This window comes from Erpetoichthys calabaricus, chromosome 15, assembly GCF_900747795.2.
Source record: "Erpetoichthys calabaricus chromosome 15, fErpCal1.3, whole genome shotgun sequence".
NCBI lineage: Eukaryota > Metazoa > Chordata > Cladistia > Polypteriformes > Polypteridae > Erpetoichthys > Erpetoichthys calabaricus.
Genome location: NC_041408.2, coordinates 39,112,939 through 39,134,097, shown reverse-complemented (window position 1 = coordinate 39,134,097; position 21,159 = coordinate 39,112,939). Strand labels below are relative to the sequence as shown.

At 39.1% G+C, this 21,159-nt stretch overlaps 1 protein-coding gene across 1 annotated transcript in view; it reads right to left on the bottom strand.

The window, feature by feature from the left end:
- Nucleotides 1-259: 259 nt before the first annotated feature.
- Nucleotides 260-21,159, bottom strand: part of LOC127525947 (uncharacterized) — a 244,709-nt gene continuing 223,809 nt past the window's right edge. The window contains exon 7 of the mRNA XM_051919334.1: nt 260-543. Coding sequence (XP_051775294.1) covers nt 404-543 — 140 coding nt within the window. The 3' untranslated portion in view covers nt 260-403. The remainder of the gene's footprint in view (nt 544-21,159) is intronic.

Here is a 21,159-nt window from a genome sequence, read left to right as displayed (position 1 = left end):
AAGGGAAAGAAAAGAAGGGAAACATAGTATTTAATCATTGTACAAGGTACTTGTGTAATAAAAAAACCCTTTAATTTGAACCTGGGACTGTGGTTGTGTGTTTGTGCTTGGAGTTTGGGCTCTGTTGGGCCCCTAGCCTTCATAGTATGTAGAATGTATGTATATATGACTCTATCTGGAACTTGTTTTCCTGAAAGTACATATCGATTGGCTCAGATGATATAAAATTGACCATTTTTATACGAAAAGCATAATGATTGGTATTTTAGTGTAAGACCAATTAAAACAGTGCAACAATTCTAAGGAAACTGAAAGTTAAGTGAAAACATTAAAAGTATCACAACTTTTTATAAAAATGAAGCACAAAATTACCTATTCTCAATAAATGTTATGCATACTCTAATCATATCCAGCATTTAAAGTGAAAGAATGTCTGCAAATCTTCATCATCTTCTGATTTATCATGGATTCCAGCATAAACAGTCTTAAGAAGATCTGTTTTAAATTTTCCTTCAAGAATTTGAATGTATTTTTCCAAACATCCTGAAAAATAAAAACATCATTTGTATCAAGAGAACCTAACAAAAAGCTGAAGATACTGTACTCACTGATTTTTAAAGATTCAGTACTTTAAAAAAAGTATTTGCTTCAAAGTTTTAAATAAGGTGCACAAAACATTTTCAAGTAGAGCATAACAAAACAAGTCACAAAATCCATCCTATCTGTAAACCCCTCACGAAGAATCGGGTTATAGTAAAAGAAGAAGGGAATTTAAGAGGCCAGTGCCAGTTTAGCAATGATGGTACCCCGACAGTGTGTATGAAAAAGTCCAGGAGAAGGAAAAAATAATGTGAGAGAGGAATTTAGACAGAGAGCATCAAAAAGTTGGAATTCATGACACCAAACCAATAGGGAGTCAAGCAGGGCACTTCCAAAACAAGTGAAGAAAGGTGGTTTAAGGACCAGAAGAGTCACCTAGGGTATTAAAAAATAAAAAGGAGACATCCTCTAATAGGAGAAGTTAAGTACAGTAGCAGTCCCTGGGGTGAAATACATATGTGTACATCTATGTAACTAAGAATCTGAACATAGGAATAAAAGAATAGAGTGGCAACTGTATTTTTTTTTAATGTGATGATAAAAAATGAGCCAAGATGAAAAGTGGATGAGTTTAGAAGAGCAGAGGAAAACAACTTGCCCCAAGTCACACGTAAATGAAAAAAAATGTACAGTGGGGTAAATAGATAGCACATTTATAGTGCTTGAAATGTAAATACATAATAGTTCTGAAAAGAAATTTGGTGTCCATTGATACACGAAACTTCATTATGAAAAATGAAGATATTTAAGTGCCAAATAGAGAATGAAGCATAAAGAAGGACTTTAAAGCATTCATTAACTTGCTCACTCATTAGGTTACTCACTGTAGTAACCTCTATTGATGGGCAGCTTTTCAATCAACCATTGTTTACTGTAGTTGTTATAGTTACTATTCAATGTTTCCAGAGCATTCATAGAACAGTAAACCTTTTGCCGGATCTACTTCATAGGTGTCCTGTATTATGGAAATTATCCCATTTGTTCTCCCAGGTATTGTTGTACAGTATATTTATATATGTCTGATAGACTGCTATGTAAAGCATTACATACCTTTTCTTCTTTTAGTATTTTTGCAGTGCTTAAACATGTTTAATGTCTGTTTGCCAATTTATTTTGTGTTAAGAGTTTCAGCAGGTGCGTATTTGGCTGGCCACAAAAATAAGCTACAATAGAAGCACCCCAGGAACCTGTGCAAGAGCCCCATTTTATGTTGTAATTTCTTTCTTTTTTTGCTCTCCCAGAGTTTCAGTACATGCATATTTGGATTGCTGGAGTAAATAAAGTGGCTGAGATTATTTAAAGCAACAGGTGTATGGTTTTTTTATTGCCTGCCGCTGATAGAAGAAAAGAGGATATGGAAGGCCACACTGGTACCATGACAAGTTGGGATGTTCAACATCAAGATATTATATATAAGTTTGTATACTGTAATGCATTACGGCACACAAGTTCGTTATGTCTGTTGAAGAGCAGAGTTGTCAAACACCTTGTAATGGTAAAGGAAGTGTATCAAGTGAGTATACTAAGCAAAATATGAATATTCCAAGTTAATTCATCCTTCAACTGATCGATTTATAAGAGAAACTCCAATGACAGCCTTTCAATAATCTAATCAACCAGTTGGGCACACAAATTGGGGATTCTGGGGTTAACAGCAACAATTATCCCATTTCAAAATAACACTTATTCAGTCATCCTAAGGTGGATGTAAATGTCAGGTCAAACAGCAAACTCCCTATTATTTAGAGGCAATAGCTCTGACACTTGTATATCTAGAAGGCTTGTTCACTAAAAGTCAGCAGCACATTTTTCAAAAGAACAAAGAGGGAGAATAATCTGTGGAGCACATAAGAGTTCAACTTACTTTGTACAAATAACATTCAATACATAAATACGACTTTCAAAACTCATGCAGATAACAGCATGCATGATTAACTAGTCCAGCTCCATGAGTGGCCGCTCCAGTGCAGAGGGCTCAGAGACAAAGGCACATGTCGCCAAATGGTGGAAGCAGCCACTTAAATAATTAAATAGGCTTCAGTCAATGAAAAAAGTATAAGCAAGTCTAGTCTTGGCTCCAGTAAGAGATCTAGATGCATAAGCTACTGGCTGCCATGTTTCATCATGCTTTTGTAGTAGTACAGCTCCTAATCCAGATTGTGAGGCATCAGATGAAATTTTGATCGGTCTATGTGGATCATAGAACTTTAAAACCAGATCTTTTATTAGTAGCTTCATGACTTCATTCCAGGCAGTGTATTGTTCGTAGTTCCAAGTCCATTCCACATTTTTTTCTGTCAGTTGTCTAAGAGGTGCCAATATATTTGACAGATTTGGAATAAATTTTGCAAGATAATTCACCATACCCATAAATCTCTGTATATCTTTCTTGCACTGAGGTCTTGGTATATTTTCAATAGCAGATACTTTTGATTTATCAGGTTTTACTCCTTCACTGCTAAGAATATCTCCTATAAATGTTAGTTCCTGAACTCCTAGCATACATTTCCCTTTGTTTAACTTTAAATTTGCTGTTCTTGTAACATCCAACACTTTCTTCAGCCTTTCATCATGCTGTTCCTTTGAAGATCCCCAAACAATTATGTCATCCATAGAGGTGTCAACTCCTTCTAAATGTTCAAAAACCATATTAATTGTTTTGTGATAAACCTCTGGCACGGATGCTATGCCAAAAGGCAATCTCAGAAATTGATATCTGCCAAATGGAGTATTAAATGTGCATAATTTAGAACTAGACTCGTCCAATTTTAGTTGCCAAAATCCTGAAGAAGCATCTAGTTTACTGAAATATTTTGCATTTGCAAACTGTGCCAAAATTTCTTCTCTTGTTGGAAGTTTGAAATGTTACCTCTTGATACCTCGATTCAGGTCTCTGGGATCTAAACATATTCTTAATTTTCCATCTTTCTTTTCTACAATAATCAGAGAGCTCACCCATTCAGTAGGTTCATTAATTTTCTTGATTACTTGCAAGCTCTCCATTCTGTCTAGTTCCTTTTCTAGTTTCTCCTTCAGGGCAAATGGGACCTTTCTGCCTGGGTGTATGACAGGAGTTATGCTTTTGTCTGTGATTATCTTGTGTTCCCCAGGAAGACAACCTAGTCCTATAAATAGATCACTATATTCATGGAGCAGTGCTTCATATTCAGTATTGCCCTCCATGTTAATAGTAAGCACTCTTTCAATCAAGTTCATTTTCTCACAAGCAGACAATCCTAAAATTGCCTGAACGTCTTTTGGCACAACCACAAATGACAGTGAGTATTTTTTGTTTTTGTACATAATGCAAGCTACACATTGCCCTTCAACAGGTATTTGCACTCCTGAATATCCAGTAATTTTTATTTCTGTTTCTTGCAGATATGGTCTGGGCTGCAGTTTTCTATATTCCTTTTTGGGCATAATATTCACTTGTGCTCCAGTATCTAATTTAAATGAAATAACTGCATTGTTCACTTGAACTGGCAGAATAAATGAAATAACTGCATTGTTCACTTGAACTGGCAGAATCCATTCTTTCCTTCTCCCATTTACTTCAGTCAATGCATCTACAACGTATATAAAATTCCTCAACTTCAGTTTCTTCTACAGTGTGCACTTAGCATGGTTTTACTTGTGATTTACAGCAGGGTGCAAAATGGTTCTTCTTCCCACATTTTTTACAAACTTTATTGTATGCTGGACACTGTCTGGGAGCATGGTGTGATCCACAACGTTCACATGCCTGTTTTGTGCTGTATATTTTTTTATTTCCACTTTTGTTTTCCTCTGTATTTAAATGAATTTTGTTCTTTCCTTTTTTGTTCAGTAAATGTACTGCATTTTCTTCATTACACATTTCTTTTACTTGTACTTTGACTGTTTTGGCTGTCCTGCATATTCTTACTGCTTTTTCCAAATCCAAATCCAGCTCTCTTAGTAACCTTTCTCAGAGTGCGTTACCTGGTATTCCGCAGATGATCCTGTCTTTTATTAACGATTCGGTTAACTCTCCAAATTCGCATGTTTTACTCCGTGTGCGCAACTCGGTAACGTACTGATCAATCGTTTCACCTTGCTTCTGTATACAAGTAAAGAACTTGTGTCTTTCGTAAGTGTCATTCCGTTTTGGAATGCAGTATCTTTCAAATTTATCCAGTATAACGTCTAACTTTATAAGTTCTCCCTTATCAAACTGAAAGTTGTTATAAATCTCCAGCGCTTCCTCTCCAATTATATGTAACAAAATGGACGCTTTCATTTTGTCGCTTTTTTCATCCACACCAATTGCCACTAAATATACTTCGAAGCGTTGTTTAAATCGTTTCCAGTTCTCGGCAAGATTACCTGAAAGCTGAAGGCTAGAAGGTAGCTGTAGCTTCTCCATTTTAACAACGTCTTCTTTTTCTTTTCTTCCTTTCTTTTCGTTTGGAAAAAAATCTTTGCACAACACGTATCTACTTCAACTGCACCGCTTCTGACACCATGTCATGTTTTATGGGTTCTGTGATATATGATTTCAACACAGTTGAACGTAACACTGAAAAATTTATATAAAGGAAAGTTTACTAATTAAATTATCAAGTGCTTCACTTACAGGTCAGCCACATATCTCGTCCCTTTCCTTAATGTTCTAGGGAGTATCGCCAATTTACCATAAGTAAACATAAACTGTAATATAAGGGAGTGTTTAAAAATTACTTATCTGGTCATCTGTAATGTATGGTTTTGTGCTAACCAGAAAATCCTATTTTAGACCAAATCCAAAGTACAATGCTACATTTTCATCAAATGATGAAGATGATAACACCCTACCAGCAGCCCCGTGACCTCCAAAATTTAATAAAAATGTCTCATCAGTTTTGTTAAGAACTAAAATGTTAAAATGGTATATGTTTAATATATATATATATATATATATATATATATATATATATATATATATATATATATATATATATTTTTTTTTTTTTTTTACCTGGATAGTGCATAACAAAGACAGCATCGCAAAAACCTGCTAACTTGTCATTTTAACATGGCAAACATGAAAATTGTATAGGAATAGTAGTAATACTAATTTATAATAGTAATCACTATGGAAATATACTAATGTATGCATTTTGGTAACCCTGCTTACGACTTTGTTTGGCTATCTATTACACTTTTTTTACAGGACCAGACCAAACGTACAGTCCCACTGACAGGTCAACCTCTGTACATCATGCAGGTATGTGAATTTTACTCGAATATATATTGTTTTCCAACAAATCAATATTAAATGAATTGATTGATAATGTGGTGAAGTAAACATACCCTCCCACTATTGCATTACAGTAGTATATACATTTTGTTTCTCAGGTTTAAGTGGTGCTTTATGGACCACATCACCAAAAATGGCCAAGTTTTTGAAAGGTAATTCTATACTAACACATGCATGCACCCATCGATATTATAATACCTTCAAGTGCTGGTACAAAATATTTTTGAAAGTTTATTTATATAATTACATAACAAAGACCACATAAAAAAAAACACTGCTAACTAGACATTTTGATAATATCTCATTCATGGCCAGAACCACTAGTGCTACCATACACAACAGGTACTTAGCTTGTAACTGATGTAGCCATTCTCAAGACAAAGACAAAATAATGGTGTCATCATTATGGAAATATACTGATGTATGTAATTAGGAACTGTACTTTCATTTTACTGTAAGTGTCAATCAGAGTTTGCCATTACTGATTACTAAGTTAGGTAATGGGGTTTTAACAGGTTGCAGTAGGTCTGGACCATGGGAGATCCCAGCAGAACCTCCCTGATCAGAATGCTCTTGAGAGTGAGTATTATGTACACATAACACAAAGTAGATAGAGTAGCAGTCTGCCTGTATTTTCAAACTTTTAGATATACTGTATCTCTTTTTACAATACAATACAATACAATACAGTTTATTTTTGTATAGCCCAAAATCACACAGGAAGTGCCGCAATGGGCTTTAACAGGCCCTGCCTCTTGACAGCCCCCCAGCCTTGACTCTCTAAGAAGACAAGGAAAAACTCCCAAAAAAACCTAGTAGGGAAAAATGGAAGATACCTTGGGAAAGGCAGTTCAAAGAGAGACCCCTTTCCAGGTAGATTGGGCGTGCAGTGGGTGTCAAAAGAAGGGGGTCAATACAATACAATACAGTACAGTACACAGAACAATTTCTCAATATAGTAAGAAATAAAAAATATAAATTTTAGAAGTGCAGAGCAGAATTTAACAGTAGATGATATATCCCATAATAAGATTTGTATTTGTATAGAGTCCTGGAGACCTCATCCTTCAAGCTGCCTCCCCCATTTGGCCATTCCACAGCTGAAACAGTGCTGGGCCAGCCAATCCGATGAAAGGACCCCTCTTTCCCACGATTCCTGCGATCCTCCATCTGGGATGACTACTTTTTACATTACAGATTACTTAAGAACAACAATGACAGTGATGCAGAAGACACAGAAGCTCACCACCAAGCTCTCCAACATCACACACAGAAACTGTGCAACATAAAAGTAGCAATAATATTAATAATATTGTACAATTTTGTGTACAATTTTATTATTCATATTTTACATTGTATACATATTACATACTGTATATGTAATGTATGTGTATTTATATATGTTTTACTTTATTACATTAGGCTATTTTTGCAAATTTATTATATGGTCTTAAAATATCTGATATAGGTAGGGCTTATTTCAATTTTGTTTTTAAGATCACTATACTATACTGTTTTTTATTTTTAGATCCTTCAGTTTTTTGTCACAGTTTCCCTTAGAGACTTATTTGGATACAAGTGTTTGCTGCAGTCTGCTTGAAAGCTTGAAAGGAAATTCAAATCCCAGTAAATTGTTATGACAGAGCAATTGTTTTGATTGTTATTCGGCCCCTATGTGCCAAGCATAAACTGCAGAGCACTTTGTTGCACTTACTTACACTTATTTGCAGAGATCCAGGAAAAAAGTACACTTGATTTAAGTACACTAAGTGGGCTTGCATATATACCAAATGTGTGCTATTTTTGGGTTGTAAATGCATTTGAAATATATCATAAATAGGTTTTTTCATTGACTGTAAACCGTTCTATTCACCGCGGGAGTTTTCCTCGTTTATTCTGGTTGGTGTTTACATCCCACCTCAGGCCTGTGTTAGTGAAGCTTTACAACACCTGGCTGACCAGATAACTAACATGGAGCACAAACACCCGGACTCCCTGCTCATTGTTCTTGGTGATTTTAACAGAGCAAACCTCAGGCAAGAACTGCCAAAATTCAGTCAGCATATTAAGTGTCCTACCAGGGACAAAAACACACTGGACCACTGCTACACTACATTAAAGGATGCTTATCGCTCTGTCCCTCGTGCTGCCCTGGGACTCTCTGACCACTGTTTGGTTCATCTTCTCCCGACTTACAGGCAGAACTTAAGATCTGCAAAGCCTGTGGTGAAAACGGTGAAGAGATGGACCAACGAGGCAAAGCTGGAACTACAAGCCTGCTTTGACTGTACTGATTGGAGTGTTTTTGAGTCTGCAGCGACAGACCTGGATGAGCTTACTGACACTGTGACATCCTACGTCAGTTTTTGTGAGGATATGTGTGTGCCCATGAAAACTTTTCGCACATACAACAACAACAAACCCTGGTTTACTACAAAACTCAGGCAGCTTCGTAAGGCTAAGGAGAAGGCCTACAGAAGTGGGGACAGAATCCTGTATAATCAAGCCAGAAACACATTGACAAAGGAGATCAGAGTAGCAAAGAGGTGCTACACTGAAAAACTGGAAAATAGGTTTACAGCCAACGACCCTGCATCAGTGTGGAGAGGTTTGAAAGACATCACCAACTACAGGAAACCATCCCCCCATACTGAAGAGAACCATCAACTAGCCAACGAGCTGAATTTGTTCTACTGCAGGTTTGATAATCCCTCTTTCACACCTCTCACCCACGCCAATCAAAATACAGTCCCAGCACTCACTACCAAGCCCCTGCCCCTCCCCACTGACACCATACCTGCACTCAGGATCTGTGAAGGGGACGTGAGTCAGCTCTTCAGGAGACAGAAGATCAGGAAGGGACCAGGTCCAGATGGTGTGTCACCCTCCTGTCTTAAAGTCTGTGCTGATCAGCTGGCCCCCATATTTACACAGATCTTCAACAGATCCCTGGAGCTATGTGAAGTTCCCTCCTGCCTTAAACGTTCCACAATTATCCCGGTTCCAAAGAAAACCTCCATTGCAGGGTTAAATGACTACAGGCCAGTCGCCCTGACGTCTGTGGTCATGAAATCCTTTGAAAGACTGGTGTTGACCTACCTGAAGGACATTACAGACCCCCTGCTTGACCCCCTACAGTTTGCTTACCGAGCAAACAGGTCAGTGGATGATGCAATCAACATGGGACTGCACTACATCCTGCAACATCTCGACTCTCCAGGGACATATGCTAGGATCCTGTTTGTGGACTTCAGCTCGGCGTTCAACACTATCATTCCAGAAGTCCTCCACACCAAACTCACTTGGCTCACTGTACCAGCTCCCATCTCCCAGTGGATCAAAAACTTCCTGACAGATAGGAAGCAGCAAGTGAGACTGGGAAAAATCACATCCAGCACACGAACAGTCAGCACTGGCGCCCCCCAGGGATGTGTCCTCTCTCCTCTGCTCTTCTCCCTCTACACAAATGACTGCACCTCAAGAGACCCGTCTGTTAAAATCCTGAAGTTCGCAGATGATATGACAGTCATTGGCCTCATCAAGGACAGTGATGAGTCTGTATACAGACGAGAGGTCGAACAGCTGGCCCTCTGGTGCGGTCAAAACAACCTGGAGCTGAACAAGCTTAAAACTGTGGAGATGACAGTGGACTTCAGGAGGAGCCCCCCAGTGCTGCCCCCTCTCACACTACTCAACAGCATTGTGTCCGCTGTGGAAAACTTTAGGTTTCTGGGATCCACAATTTCCCAGGACCTAAAGTGGGAACTAAACATAAACACAACTGTTAAAAAGGCCCAGCAGAGGTTGTACTTCCTGCGCCAGCTCAGGAAGTTCAACCTGCCTCAGGAGCTGCTCATCCAATTTTACTCTGCAGTAATCCAGTCTGTTCTCTGTTCATCTATCACAGTCTGGTTTGGCTCAGCCACAAAACAGGACAGGAACAGACTTCAACGGACAGTCAGGATTGCAGAAAAAATCATTGGTGTTGATCTGCCCTCCATTCAAGACTTATACAGATCTCGAGTCAGGAAACGGGCAGAAAACATCATTGCAGACCCATCACACCCTGGTTACAACCTTTTTCAACTTCTTCCCTCTGGTAGGCGCTACAGAGCACTGTACGCCAAAACTACCAGACATGTGAACAGTTTCTTTCCTCAGGCCATCACTCTCATGAACACTTAAGTCAATCTCACAGCATCAGGGACAATACTAGGTAAAACCGGAGTCCAATTCCTTGTATGTGTACATATACTTGGCCAATAAAGCTGATTCTGATTCTGATTAAATGTATTATCCTTGCATTTTTATTGAAATATAAATCTATTTCCTATATGTTATAAGTGTATTAACAATTATCTAAAAGAAGGATTCAAATATACTCCAAGCAGAAACAAAGTACAGTGATCCCTCACTATATCACTTTGACTTTCGCGGCTTCACTCTATCGTGATTTTTTCTTATACACGCTTACGTCACTACGCATGCGCTTTCTGAGAACTTTTATCTAAGCCCCACGATGGCTCCTAAACGTGCTGCTTTCTCTAAGCCTTCTGACAATGAAACTAAGCGCCGGAGGAAGATGCTTACCATCCAGGAGAAGGTGAAACTCTTGGATATGATCAAAGATGGCAATACCCTATAAAAGCCTCCTCACGCATATGAAAAGACAGCGCCAGCAACTGCCTATCAAGATGTTCTTCAGCCGCACACCCAGACACCCACTGCCTACTCCTAGTACTCCTTCAGCGGAAGAAGACAACGACGCACCTGCTGAAGATACTGCACCACCTGAAGACTCTCCTACTGAGCTCGTGCTTTCATAGGTTAGTGGTTGTGTGTAAGAACTGTGTGTGCGTGTAATTAAATGTACAGTACAATAATAATAATATATTTGTAACGTCTAATATATTGGGTAATACGAGTGTAATGGTGACTAAAGGGTGTTATTTCATGTCTAGAGGGCTCTAATAATGTTAAAAAACATATTTAGAAGGTAGTAAGGTTTTCTATACTCTAACTGCGAAAATATTCGATTTATAAATAAAGAATCCTACTTTGCGAAAATGCATTTATCGTGGTAGAGTCTGGAACGGATTAACCGTGATAAACGAGGGTTCACTGTACATTTATGAAAGCACAGAAATAATAAAAAGTGTACTTAAGCATATTTAAGCACATCTTAATGGTGTCTCAAAATAGCACATTCAAAGTACACTTAGTTGTATTTAAGTAAATATTTAGTTACACTCTCAAACATATAACATGAGCAAATTAAGTACAAAATTAGTGCCTGAAAATAGCAAACTTTTAATACAACAAGTGCACTTAAATTAAATGTAATTTAGTGCACTTTTTTAGCCTGGGCCTGACATTCAGGAGAGTAGGTTGTTGTCTTGAACCCAGTCTGACAGACTCACCACTTCATCCAGATAAACGTACCTATTATTGTTTGAAATCAGGCCTACCTCAGCTGTGACATCTGCAAAGTCATGTGCAGCCTGTGTGGAGGGAGTACAGTGCTTGTGTTTAGTGTGAGGGACGATAAGGTATGGCCACCCATTTGAACCACCTGCAGTCTGTCTGTCAGGAAGTTTAAAATCCCACTGGTCCTTTAGCTTAGCTACTGTCCAGGGGTGGGCCAGTACTGTATAAAGGAACAAGATGACGACATTGTCTGTGGATATACTGGAGCAACATGCAATCTGTAATGGATCTATTTCTCTTGGCTGAGAAGAGTATATGTGATTTTGACTAGCTGCTCAAAGTACTTCACTGCTATAGGCATTCATTGAGAAAGCTAGAACTTGCTTTCTTAGATAGAGGGACAATGGTAGATCTTTAAAAACATGTTAGTATGATAGACTGGGTTAAGGAGAGATTAAATATTACTGTTTGTGCATTTAGTGCATCAAAAATGGTTTTATTGAACCATAGTTTTGGTTAGGACAAGTCCTGATGTTGACTTTTTGTGCTGTTTTGTTTGCGAAAAATCCAGTATAGGAAGTCACAGCCCCTGACTAGCACCACAGCAAATTTGAAAAAATTGAGATATAGTCATTTGAAAAACTACATAAAAGTAAGTATACTTTTTCTTTTTAAAATATGTGGATAAATCATCATTAGATCTTCATTAAAACAGTATATATACATAGAGTTGATATAAAATAACAAACATTTACATTGTGTAATTTAAATAAACATAATTTTTTTTCTAATGCAAAAAGGAAGTTCACTCCTACATATATCAATACATACAATTAGATTCAAATGCACTTGATTAGAAAATTATTAGGTTCCACCACAATCCTCTGTGTCTTATTTAAACCCCACACATTTAGTTTTGTTTGTTTTTGTTATCACCATGCCTAAATCAAAAGAGCTCTCTGAAGCCCTCAGAAAAAGGTCATAGATGCCAATGAGTGTGAAAAGGGTTTTAAAAACATCTCTAAACAATCAGAAATCTAACATTCCACTACCCAGAAGACCACCTACAAGTGGAGAATATTTAATTTCAAACAACTTCCAACTTGTCTAGGCCAGGCCACCCAGCAAGTTCAGCCTGAAGAATCCACAGATTAAAGCTACATTGGATGTGTGCCAGAAGAATTAGCAAGGAGGACGTAAGGACAGCTATAAAGAGGATGAAGAATGGAAAAGCCATTGGTCCAGATCACATACCTGTCGAAGCAAGGAAATGTTTAGGAGAGATGACAGTGGAGGTTTTAACCAGACTGTCTAATGGAATCTTGGAAAGTGAGAGGATGCCTGAGGAGTGGAGAAGGAGTGTACTGGTGCCAATATTTAAGAATAAGGGGGATGTGCAGGACTGTAGTAACTACAGGGGGATAAAAATTGATGAGCCACAGCATGAAGTTATGGGAAAGAATAGTGGAAGCTAGGTTAAGAAGTGAGGTGATTATTAGTGAGCAGCAGTATGGTTTCATGCCAAGAAAGAGCACCACAGATGTTTGCTCTGAGGGTGTTAATGGAGAAGTATAGAGAAGGCCAGAAGGAGTTGCATTGCGTCTTTGTGGACCTGGAGAAAGCATATGACAGGGTGCCACGAGAGGAGTTGTGGTATTGTATGAGGAAGTCGGGAGTGGCAGAGAAGTATGTAAGAGTTGTACAGGATATGTACAAGGAAAGCGTGACCGTGGTGAGATCTGCGGTAGGAGTGACTGATGCATTCAAGGTGGAGGTGGGATTATATCAGGGATAGGCTCTGAGCCCTTTCTTATTTACAATGGTGATGGACAGGTTGATAGACGAGATTAGACAATAGTCCCCGTGGAGTATGATGTTTGCTGATGACATTGTGATCTGTAGCAAGAGTAGGGAGCAGGTTGAGGAGACCCTGGAGAGGTGGATATGCTCTAAAGAGGAGAGGAATGAAGGTCAGTAGGAACAAGACAGAATACATGTGTGTAAATGAGGGGGAGGTCAGTGGAATGGTGAGGATGCAAGGAGTAGAGTTGGCGATGGTAGATGAGTTTAAATACTTGGGATCAACCATACAGAGTAATAGAGATTGTGGACGAGAGGTGAAAAAGAGAGTGCAGGCAGGGTGGAATGGGTGGAGAAGTGTGTCAGGAGTGATTTGTGGCAGACGGATATCAGCAAGAGTGAAAGGGAATGTCTACAGGACGGTAGTGAAACCAGCTGTGTTATATGGGTTGGAGACGGTGGCACTGACCAGAAACCAGGAGACAGAGCTGGAGGTAGCAGAGTTAAAGATGCTAAGATTTGCATTGGGTGTGACAAGGATGGATAGGATTAAAAATGAGTAGAAATTAGAAGATCAGCTCAAGTTGGACGGTTGGGAGACAAAGTAAGAGAGATGAGATTGCGCTGGTTTGGACATGTGCAGAGGAGAGATGCTGAGTATATTGGGAGAAGGATGCTAAGGATAGAGCTGCCAGGCAAGAGAAAAAGAGGAAGGCCTAAGAGAAGATTTATGGATGTGCTGAGAGAGGACATGCAGGTGATGGGTGTAACAGAACAAGATACAGAGGACAGAAAGATTTGGAAGAAGATGATCCGCTGTGGCGACCCCTAATGGGAGCAGCTGAAAGAAGAAGAGGATGTGTGCCAGGAGGAAAACATTGTTGTCCAGAAAGAACATTGAGGCAAGACTAATGTTTGCTCATGGGCACATAGGAAAAGACGGGCATCCTCATTTATAAAACTTTGTTTTGATCCGAGCATGAAAATATGCTTATTCCAAATAAACAGGAAAAGTATAGACCAAAAAAAACAGATTTACAAAACCTGTCATATGCACATTTCTACACAATTTACCCTTTATAAATTACAATCACCTTGTAAATGCGTGTATGTGAACATGCCTTGAATGCCTCTCTGAAACATCCATACATGTAGCACTAACTTCATAGATATACAATCACGTTACTGCTGAATTTAATTGGACATCAAGACACCGCCATCTGCATTCAAAAGTATCTGGCTGTTCTCCATAACTACTTGCACAAGATGCTTAATAGCTTCCCGTGACCTTATCCAAAACCTCAATACCTGGGCTTTAGGGAAACAGAGAAGGCATCAGTGTCTAAGCAGGTAGCTATTACCTGGCATATGCAATGACATGATTGCAGTTACAATGAATATTACAGCCCATATGAAAAACTGAGGATTCAGCCAGTTATGTTTGCAAAAAGTCAGCCACCCTGTACAGCACCACCATGTCTGTCAAAGCTACATAATAAGTGAATCACAGGTTGGCCCAGGCCACTAAGCTATGATGTTCGGCAGTTTTATCTTGGAATCACAGATGACAAAAATAGATTTGGAGGTGTCTTTATTGCAATATAATAGTAAATTGCACCAATTAAATTAGGAGAACTGGACACTGCTGCAAATTGTCTTTATATGTTAGCAGAAACATATTACATTTTATATACAGGTGCTGGTCATAAAATTAGAATATCAGGACAAAGTTGATTTATTTTAGTAATTCCATTCAAAAAGTGAAACTTGTATATTAGATTCATTCATTACACACAGACTGATGTATTTCAAATGTTTATTTCTTTTAATGTTGATGATTATAACTGACAACTAATGAAAGTCCCAAATTCAGTATCTCGGAAAATTAGAATATCAATTAAGACCAATGCAAAAAAAGGATTTTTAGAAATGTTGGCCAACTGAAAGGTATGAACATGAAAAGTATGAGCATGTACAGCACTCAATATTTAGTTGGGGCTCCTCTGGCATGGATTACTGCAGCAATGTGGCGTGGCATGGAGTCGATCAGTCTGTGGCACTTCTCAGGTGTTATGAGAGCCCATGTTGCTCTGATAGTGGCCTTCAACTCTTCTGAATTGTTGGGTCTGGCGTATTGCATCTTCCTCTTCACAATACCCCATAGATTTTCTATGGGTTAAGGTCAGGCGAGTTTGCTGGCCAATCAAGAACAGGGATACCATGGTCCTTAAACCAGGTACTGGTAGCTTTGGCACTGTGTGCAGGTGCCAGGTCCTGTTGGAAAATGAAATCTGCATCTCCATAAAGTTCATCAGCAGCAGGAAGCATGAAGTGCTCTAAAACTTCCTGGTAGACGGCTGCGTTGACCTTGGACCTCAGAAAACACAATGGACCAACACCAGCAGATGACATGGCACCCCAAACCATCACTGACTGTGGAAACTTTACACTGGACCTCATGCAACGTGGATTCTGTGCCTCTCCTCTCATCCTCCAGACTCTGGGACCTTGATTTACAAAGGAAATGCAAAATTTACTTTCATCAGAGAACATAACTTTGGACCACTCAGCAGCAGTCCAGTCCTTTTTGTCTTTAGCCTAGGCGAGACGCTTCTGACGCTGTCTCTTGTTCAAGAGTGGCTTGACACAAGGAATGCGACAGCTGAAACCCATGTCTTGCATAAGTCTGTGCGTGGTGGTTCTTGAAGCACTGACTCCAGCTGCAGTCCACTCTTTGTGAATCTCCCCCACATTTTTGAATGGGTTTTGTTTCACAATCCTCTCCAGGGTGCGGTTATCCCTATTGCTTGTACACTTTTTTCTACCACATCTTGTCCTTCCCTTCGCCTCTCTATTAATGTGCTTGGACACAGAGCTCTGTGAACAGCCAGCCTCTTTAGCAATGACCTTTTGTGTCTTGCCCTCCTTGTGCAAGGTGTCAATGGTCGTCTTTTGGACAACTGTCAAGTCAGCAATCTTCCCCATGATTGTGTAGCCTACAGAACTAGACTGAGAGACCATTTAAAGGCTTTTGCAGGTGTTTTGAGTTAATTAGCTGATTAGAGTGTGGCACCAGTTGTCTTCAATATTGAACCTTTTCACAATATTCTAATTTTCCGAGATAGCGAATTTGGGACTTTCATTAGTTGTCAGTTATAAGCATCAACATTAAAAGAAATAAACATTTGAAATACATCAGTCTGTGTGTAACGAATGAATCTAATATACAAGTTTCACTTTTTGAATGGAATTACTGAAATAAATCAACTTTGTCATGATATTCTAATTTTATGACCAGCACCTGTATGTACCCACACTATATGAAAAACTGATGCAGTGCCTGTTAATGTTAATTAATGACTTACAGCACAGTTGGTATGACGGAATGAAGCTTGGCTGAGATATTCGTGATCTGTTCGCCAATTCCCTGAGAAGTGACAGCAAGTAGCTGATATAAATTGATGAAAAATCCAAAACATTCTTCAGTGAAAAAATGCAGCATTAATACTCTTAAAAGGGAACTAAAATAGTGAATGCATCATATTTATCTCTTTTAAGGTATAAAATGTTTGTTTGTCAACACACATTATAATAATGTCTTGGTGATTTGTATTATTAAGTGTGTTAGTTGTCATTTAGCTGGTTTGGCTGCATTTCCCCAGTTGATTAATGGTGTTGCCATTTCCCAGTTTCTCCAAAATGTTGCGGACGCATGGGTCAGAGTTGACATAAATGTATGGATGTGCCAAATTTTCTTTCGTAAATACAGAAATTTGTGTTGGAAGTTGTGTACATACATTTCAAGCCTTTTTGTGCATATACAAGCTTTATAAATAAGGTCCAGAGACTTCTGGAACAATGTGCTTTGGACAAATGAGGCAAAAATAGAGTTATCAGGCCACAGTACCAGAAAACATGTTTTGCGAAAACCAAAGATAGCATTTAACCACAAGAACCTAAAAGCAACTGTAAAGCATGTTATGGTTTAGGGCTCCTTTGCTGCATCAGGGTCTGGGCAGCTCACCATCATAGAATCAATTATGAATTCTTTATTCCACCAGAGGGTACTTGAGGACAATGTAAGACAATCTGTCAGAAGATTGAAGTGCAACTGAAAGTGAACCTTGAAAAATAACAATGACCATTAGATATACCAGTAAATATACCAAGGAATGACTGAAAGAAATAGAGAGTTTTGGAATGGCCAAGTCAAAGCCCGTATCTGAATCCCATTGAAATGCTGTGAGGGGATTTGAAATAGGCCATACACACAACACACTCCTCAAAAATTACAGCTTCTAAACATCTAAAGACAGAAGGGCAGCTGGTGAGGAGCTACAATTAATTGAATTAATAGAGAAGGTGAAGGATATTATTAGCTGCATAACACTCACGAGTAATGCCGTTTAGACATGAATTTATTAATTTATAAATTTGTGATTAATTGTAAATGCAGAGCAAGAAGCTTAGAAAGCAACACAATATCACAATTTATCTAGAAAATTGGATGTTGACTTGAACAGTTTAAGGGGATTCTACATGTTTTGGCAAGAGAGTGATTAGTGTCATATTCATTTGAACAGATTTTAGACTTTAAACAGAAAAAAAGGGGAAAATGAGTCTTTTAACAGAAGCTCATTAAATAATAAAAAAATAAATAAGTACACACACTATTGTCTGAACACACACAAGAATGACAAAAAAAGAAAGAAACCTTCTGACTTGGCTGTTATGGTCACTTGAAGCATTACACAGGCGCAGTGTTGATGGTATAAAGGAGTCCCAGTAGCATTTCTTGGCACACTTCTGTTGAATAATTCATTGGGTCAAAGTACTCAGTGTTAGTGTGCAGCATTGTTCATAATGACTCCCAGTTTTGTTTTCGTTTTCTCCTTTGCTACTACCTCTGGGGGTTTTAATGTGATGTTACCAGCCCAGCACACAAGAGCATAGAAAAATCACATTGGCCTTCACAGAGTTGTAGAAGATGTGATGGATGCCACTACTTGCATTAAAGGAATACAGTATCTGAAAAAAGGAGTGCTCCACCCTTTCTTATGAAGTTCCTCTGTGTTACAAGACCAATCCAGCCTGACATTGATGTGGAACCCCAAGTACTTATAGTGATGCACCACCTCTGCATTATCTCCCTGAATAGTAACTGAGCATAGAGGCTCTTTGGTGTTGAAAATGTCAATAACCAGTTCCTTGGTTTTGCTAATGTTAAGTTGCAGACAGTTCTTTCAGCACCAAGAAGCAAAGATCTGCACTCTGTCTGTCTTGTCCCTACTATCAATACACAGAATGCAAAATGATCAGAACATTCTACAAGTGATATGACCTGGTATCATAGACATTTACAAGTGTAGAGAATAAAGAGAAAAAGAAAATGTTTCTTGCAATGCTGCAGTGCTGCTCAAATTTGAATTGGAGACACAGTTCTTGAGATTGCCCAACAGACAGTCTATTATCCAGGACACCATAGGCTCATCCACCTACATGTCTCTCAGCTTAACAGGTTGGATGTCATTGAAAGTATTGGAGACATAAAAAAAACCCGTAATCCTCAAAAGTGTAGACAGCTTTGCCCAGGACCAGCCTCTCAAAGGTCTTCATGATGTGAGAAGTAAGTGCCACTGGCTTATAATCATTAGGTGTAGAGGCACCTGTCTTCTTTGGAACAGGAACAATGCAGGATATTTTCCATAGCAGAAGCCTTAATGATAAACTGACAGAGGATACCAAAATGTTGGTCATCGCAAGCCTCGGGAACTTAAGGATTGACTCCAACTGCTCCAGTGGCTATTCCTGTGTGTAGCTTCCTCCATTGTTTCCTCACTTGGTCATCAGTTATAGATAGCCCATACTGATAATCGGTGGTGGACTCATCACTGGCTATTCCAGTTGAATTGGTGGGAATTACAGACATTGTAGGAATGATGTGGGGGGACTGGTCATTGAAAGGTGGCTGTTGGAAGGAAAATCTATTAAAAATTGGTTCAGGGCATTAGCTTTGTTCACATCATCTTCTGGCACCTGAGCCCTGGATTGCTTGATCCCAGGAATATGCCCAGTCCATTTCAGACATCTTTCATGTAATTTTGAGCAAGTTCATTTTCTGTTGTAGTTTTGTAAGTTTTCTTTCTTTCATTCAGTGTTTCTTTACCACTCACTTGGTGAAAAGTGAGCCAGATAACACTGCACAACAAAGTTTTTGCTTCTTGAACACTGTTGGTTGTTTTTTGGGTTCTGATTATGAATATCACATCAAAATTTACCCATCACATACCATTTCAGAGAAATCTTCAGTTTTGTCATGATTTTTTTCTTATATTTGTATCCAAACATTTTGTCTCCCGTAAGTGACTTATCAACAACGGTTTGTGGGCATGTGCAGGTATGGAATCAGGCCAGGTTGGAAGCTGTTCTGTGGAAGTTGACATCCTGGGCATGCCTGGACAGGTCTGAACAAGCTTGACACCATCTCAGCATGCTATAAAGGTGGCTTGCATACACCGATCCTGCTCATTTGGTTAGTACAAATAGTCAGTGTGTATGTATAGTATCAGTATAGTAAAGTATAGTATCTGTAGCAATATAACAGTAAGTAAGCTTGATGCTATAGATGTTTTGGTGTCGGGCAATATGTTTTGTCAGTGTTGTAACAGCCGCGATACATTCTGCTATATCTGTGGCGAATATACACTTGCACCTCAGAGACGTTGAATGACTGCTCTTGTGCATAAAGCTTATCATCTGTATTTTGGTTGCAAAATTGGTGATCATGACAAGGAATGGGTGCCTCATATTTGCTGTGCGACATGTGCTGTTAGTCTGAGAGTCTGGCTCAGAGGCACTCGAAAGACAATGCTGTTTGCTGTTCCGATGATATGGCAAGAACAGAAAGACCATGTGACGTACTGTTACTTCTGTTTGACTAATGTGTCTGGTTTCTCTGCCAAAAACAAGAAGTCAATTGAATATCCTAATCTGCCTTCAGCAATGAGACCCATGCCACATGACGACAGTCTTCCAATTCCGAAACCACCAGAGGATTGGACCTTAGACGAACCAGATGAAGAAACTGCAATGCAGGGTACTGACAGTGACATTGACCCGGATTTTGAACCGTGCTCATCAGGCGATCCACATCTGATAACACAGTCCGAATTGAACGAATTGGTCAGAGATTTGGGTCTGTCAAAAGCAAAAGCCGACCTGCTGGGTTTGAGACTGCAGGAATGGTGTTTGCTGTCACCAGGTATGAACATTTCTGTGTTTCGAGGCCGACATCATGATATAACCAAAATTTTTGCACAAGTCGACAGTCTCTGTTTCTGTTGTGACATTGAAGGATTGTTCTCAGTCTTGGGTTGTGATCACAACCCGGAAGAGTGGCATGTGAAAGCTGTTCTGCTACATAATGGCAACATTTATCCTTCAGTACCTGTTGGCTATGCAGCACACAAGAAAGAAACATATGAGAATATGGAACTGTTGCTGAAGCATGTCCAGTATAACAGGTATGTACTGTACAATTGGAATATCTGTGGAGATCTTAAAGTCGTTGCTCTGTTACTAGGACTGCAGCTCGGCTATACAAAGTACTGTTGTTTCATCTGTGAATGGGACAGCCGTGCCAAAGATTCACACTATTCTCAACAGAACTGGCCACACCGTAGGACAGAAAAATGTGGTACATGAATCGCTTGTCGACCCGGCAAAGATATTTTTGCCTCCTCTTCACATTAAACTGGGACTCATGAAGAATTTTGTGAAAGCACTGAACAAGGAAGGCGAAGGTTTTCATTATTTAAGACATATGTTCCCAAGAATAACTGACGCCAAGATCAAAGGGGGCATTTTTGTTGGCCCCCAGATCAGACATGTTATGAGTGACAAGCGGTTTGAAGATCTGATAGTTGGGCTGGAAAAAATTGCCTGGAAAGCCTTCAAAGACGTTGTTGACAATTTTCTGGGCAATTACAGAGCCCTAAACTACATTCAGCTCGTAGACAAACTTCTCAAAGCATATAAGACAATGAAGTGCAACATGTCACTCAAGATTCATT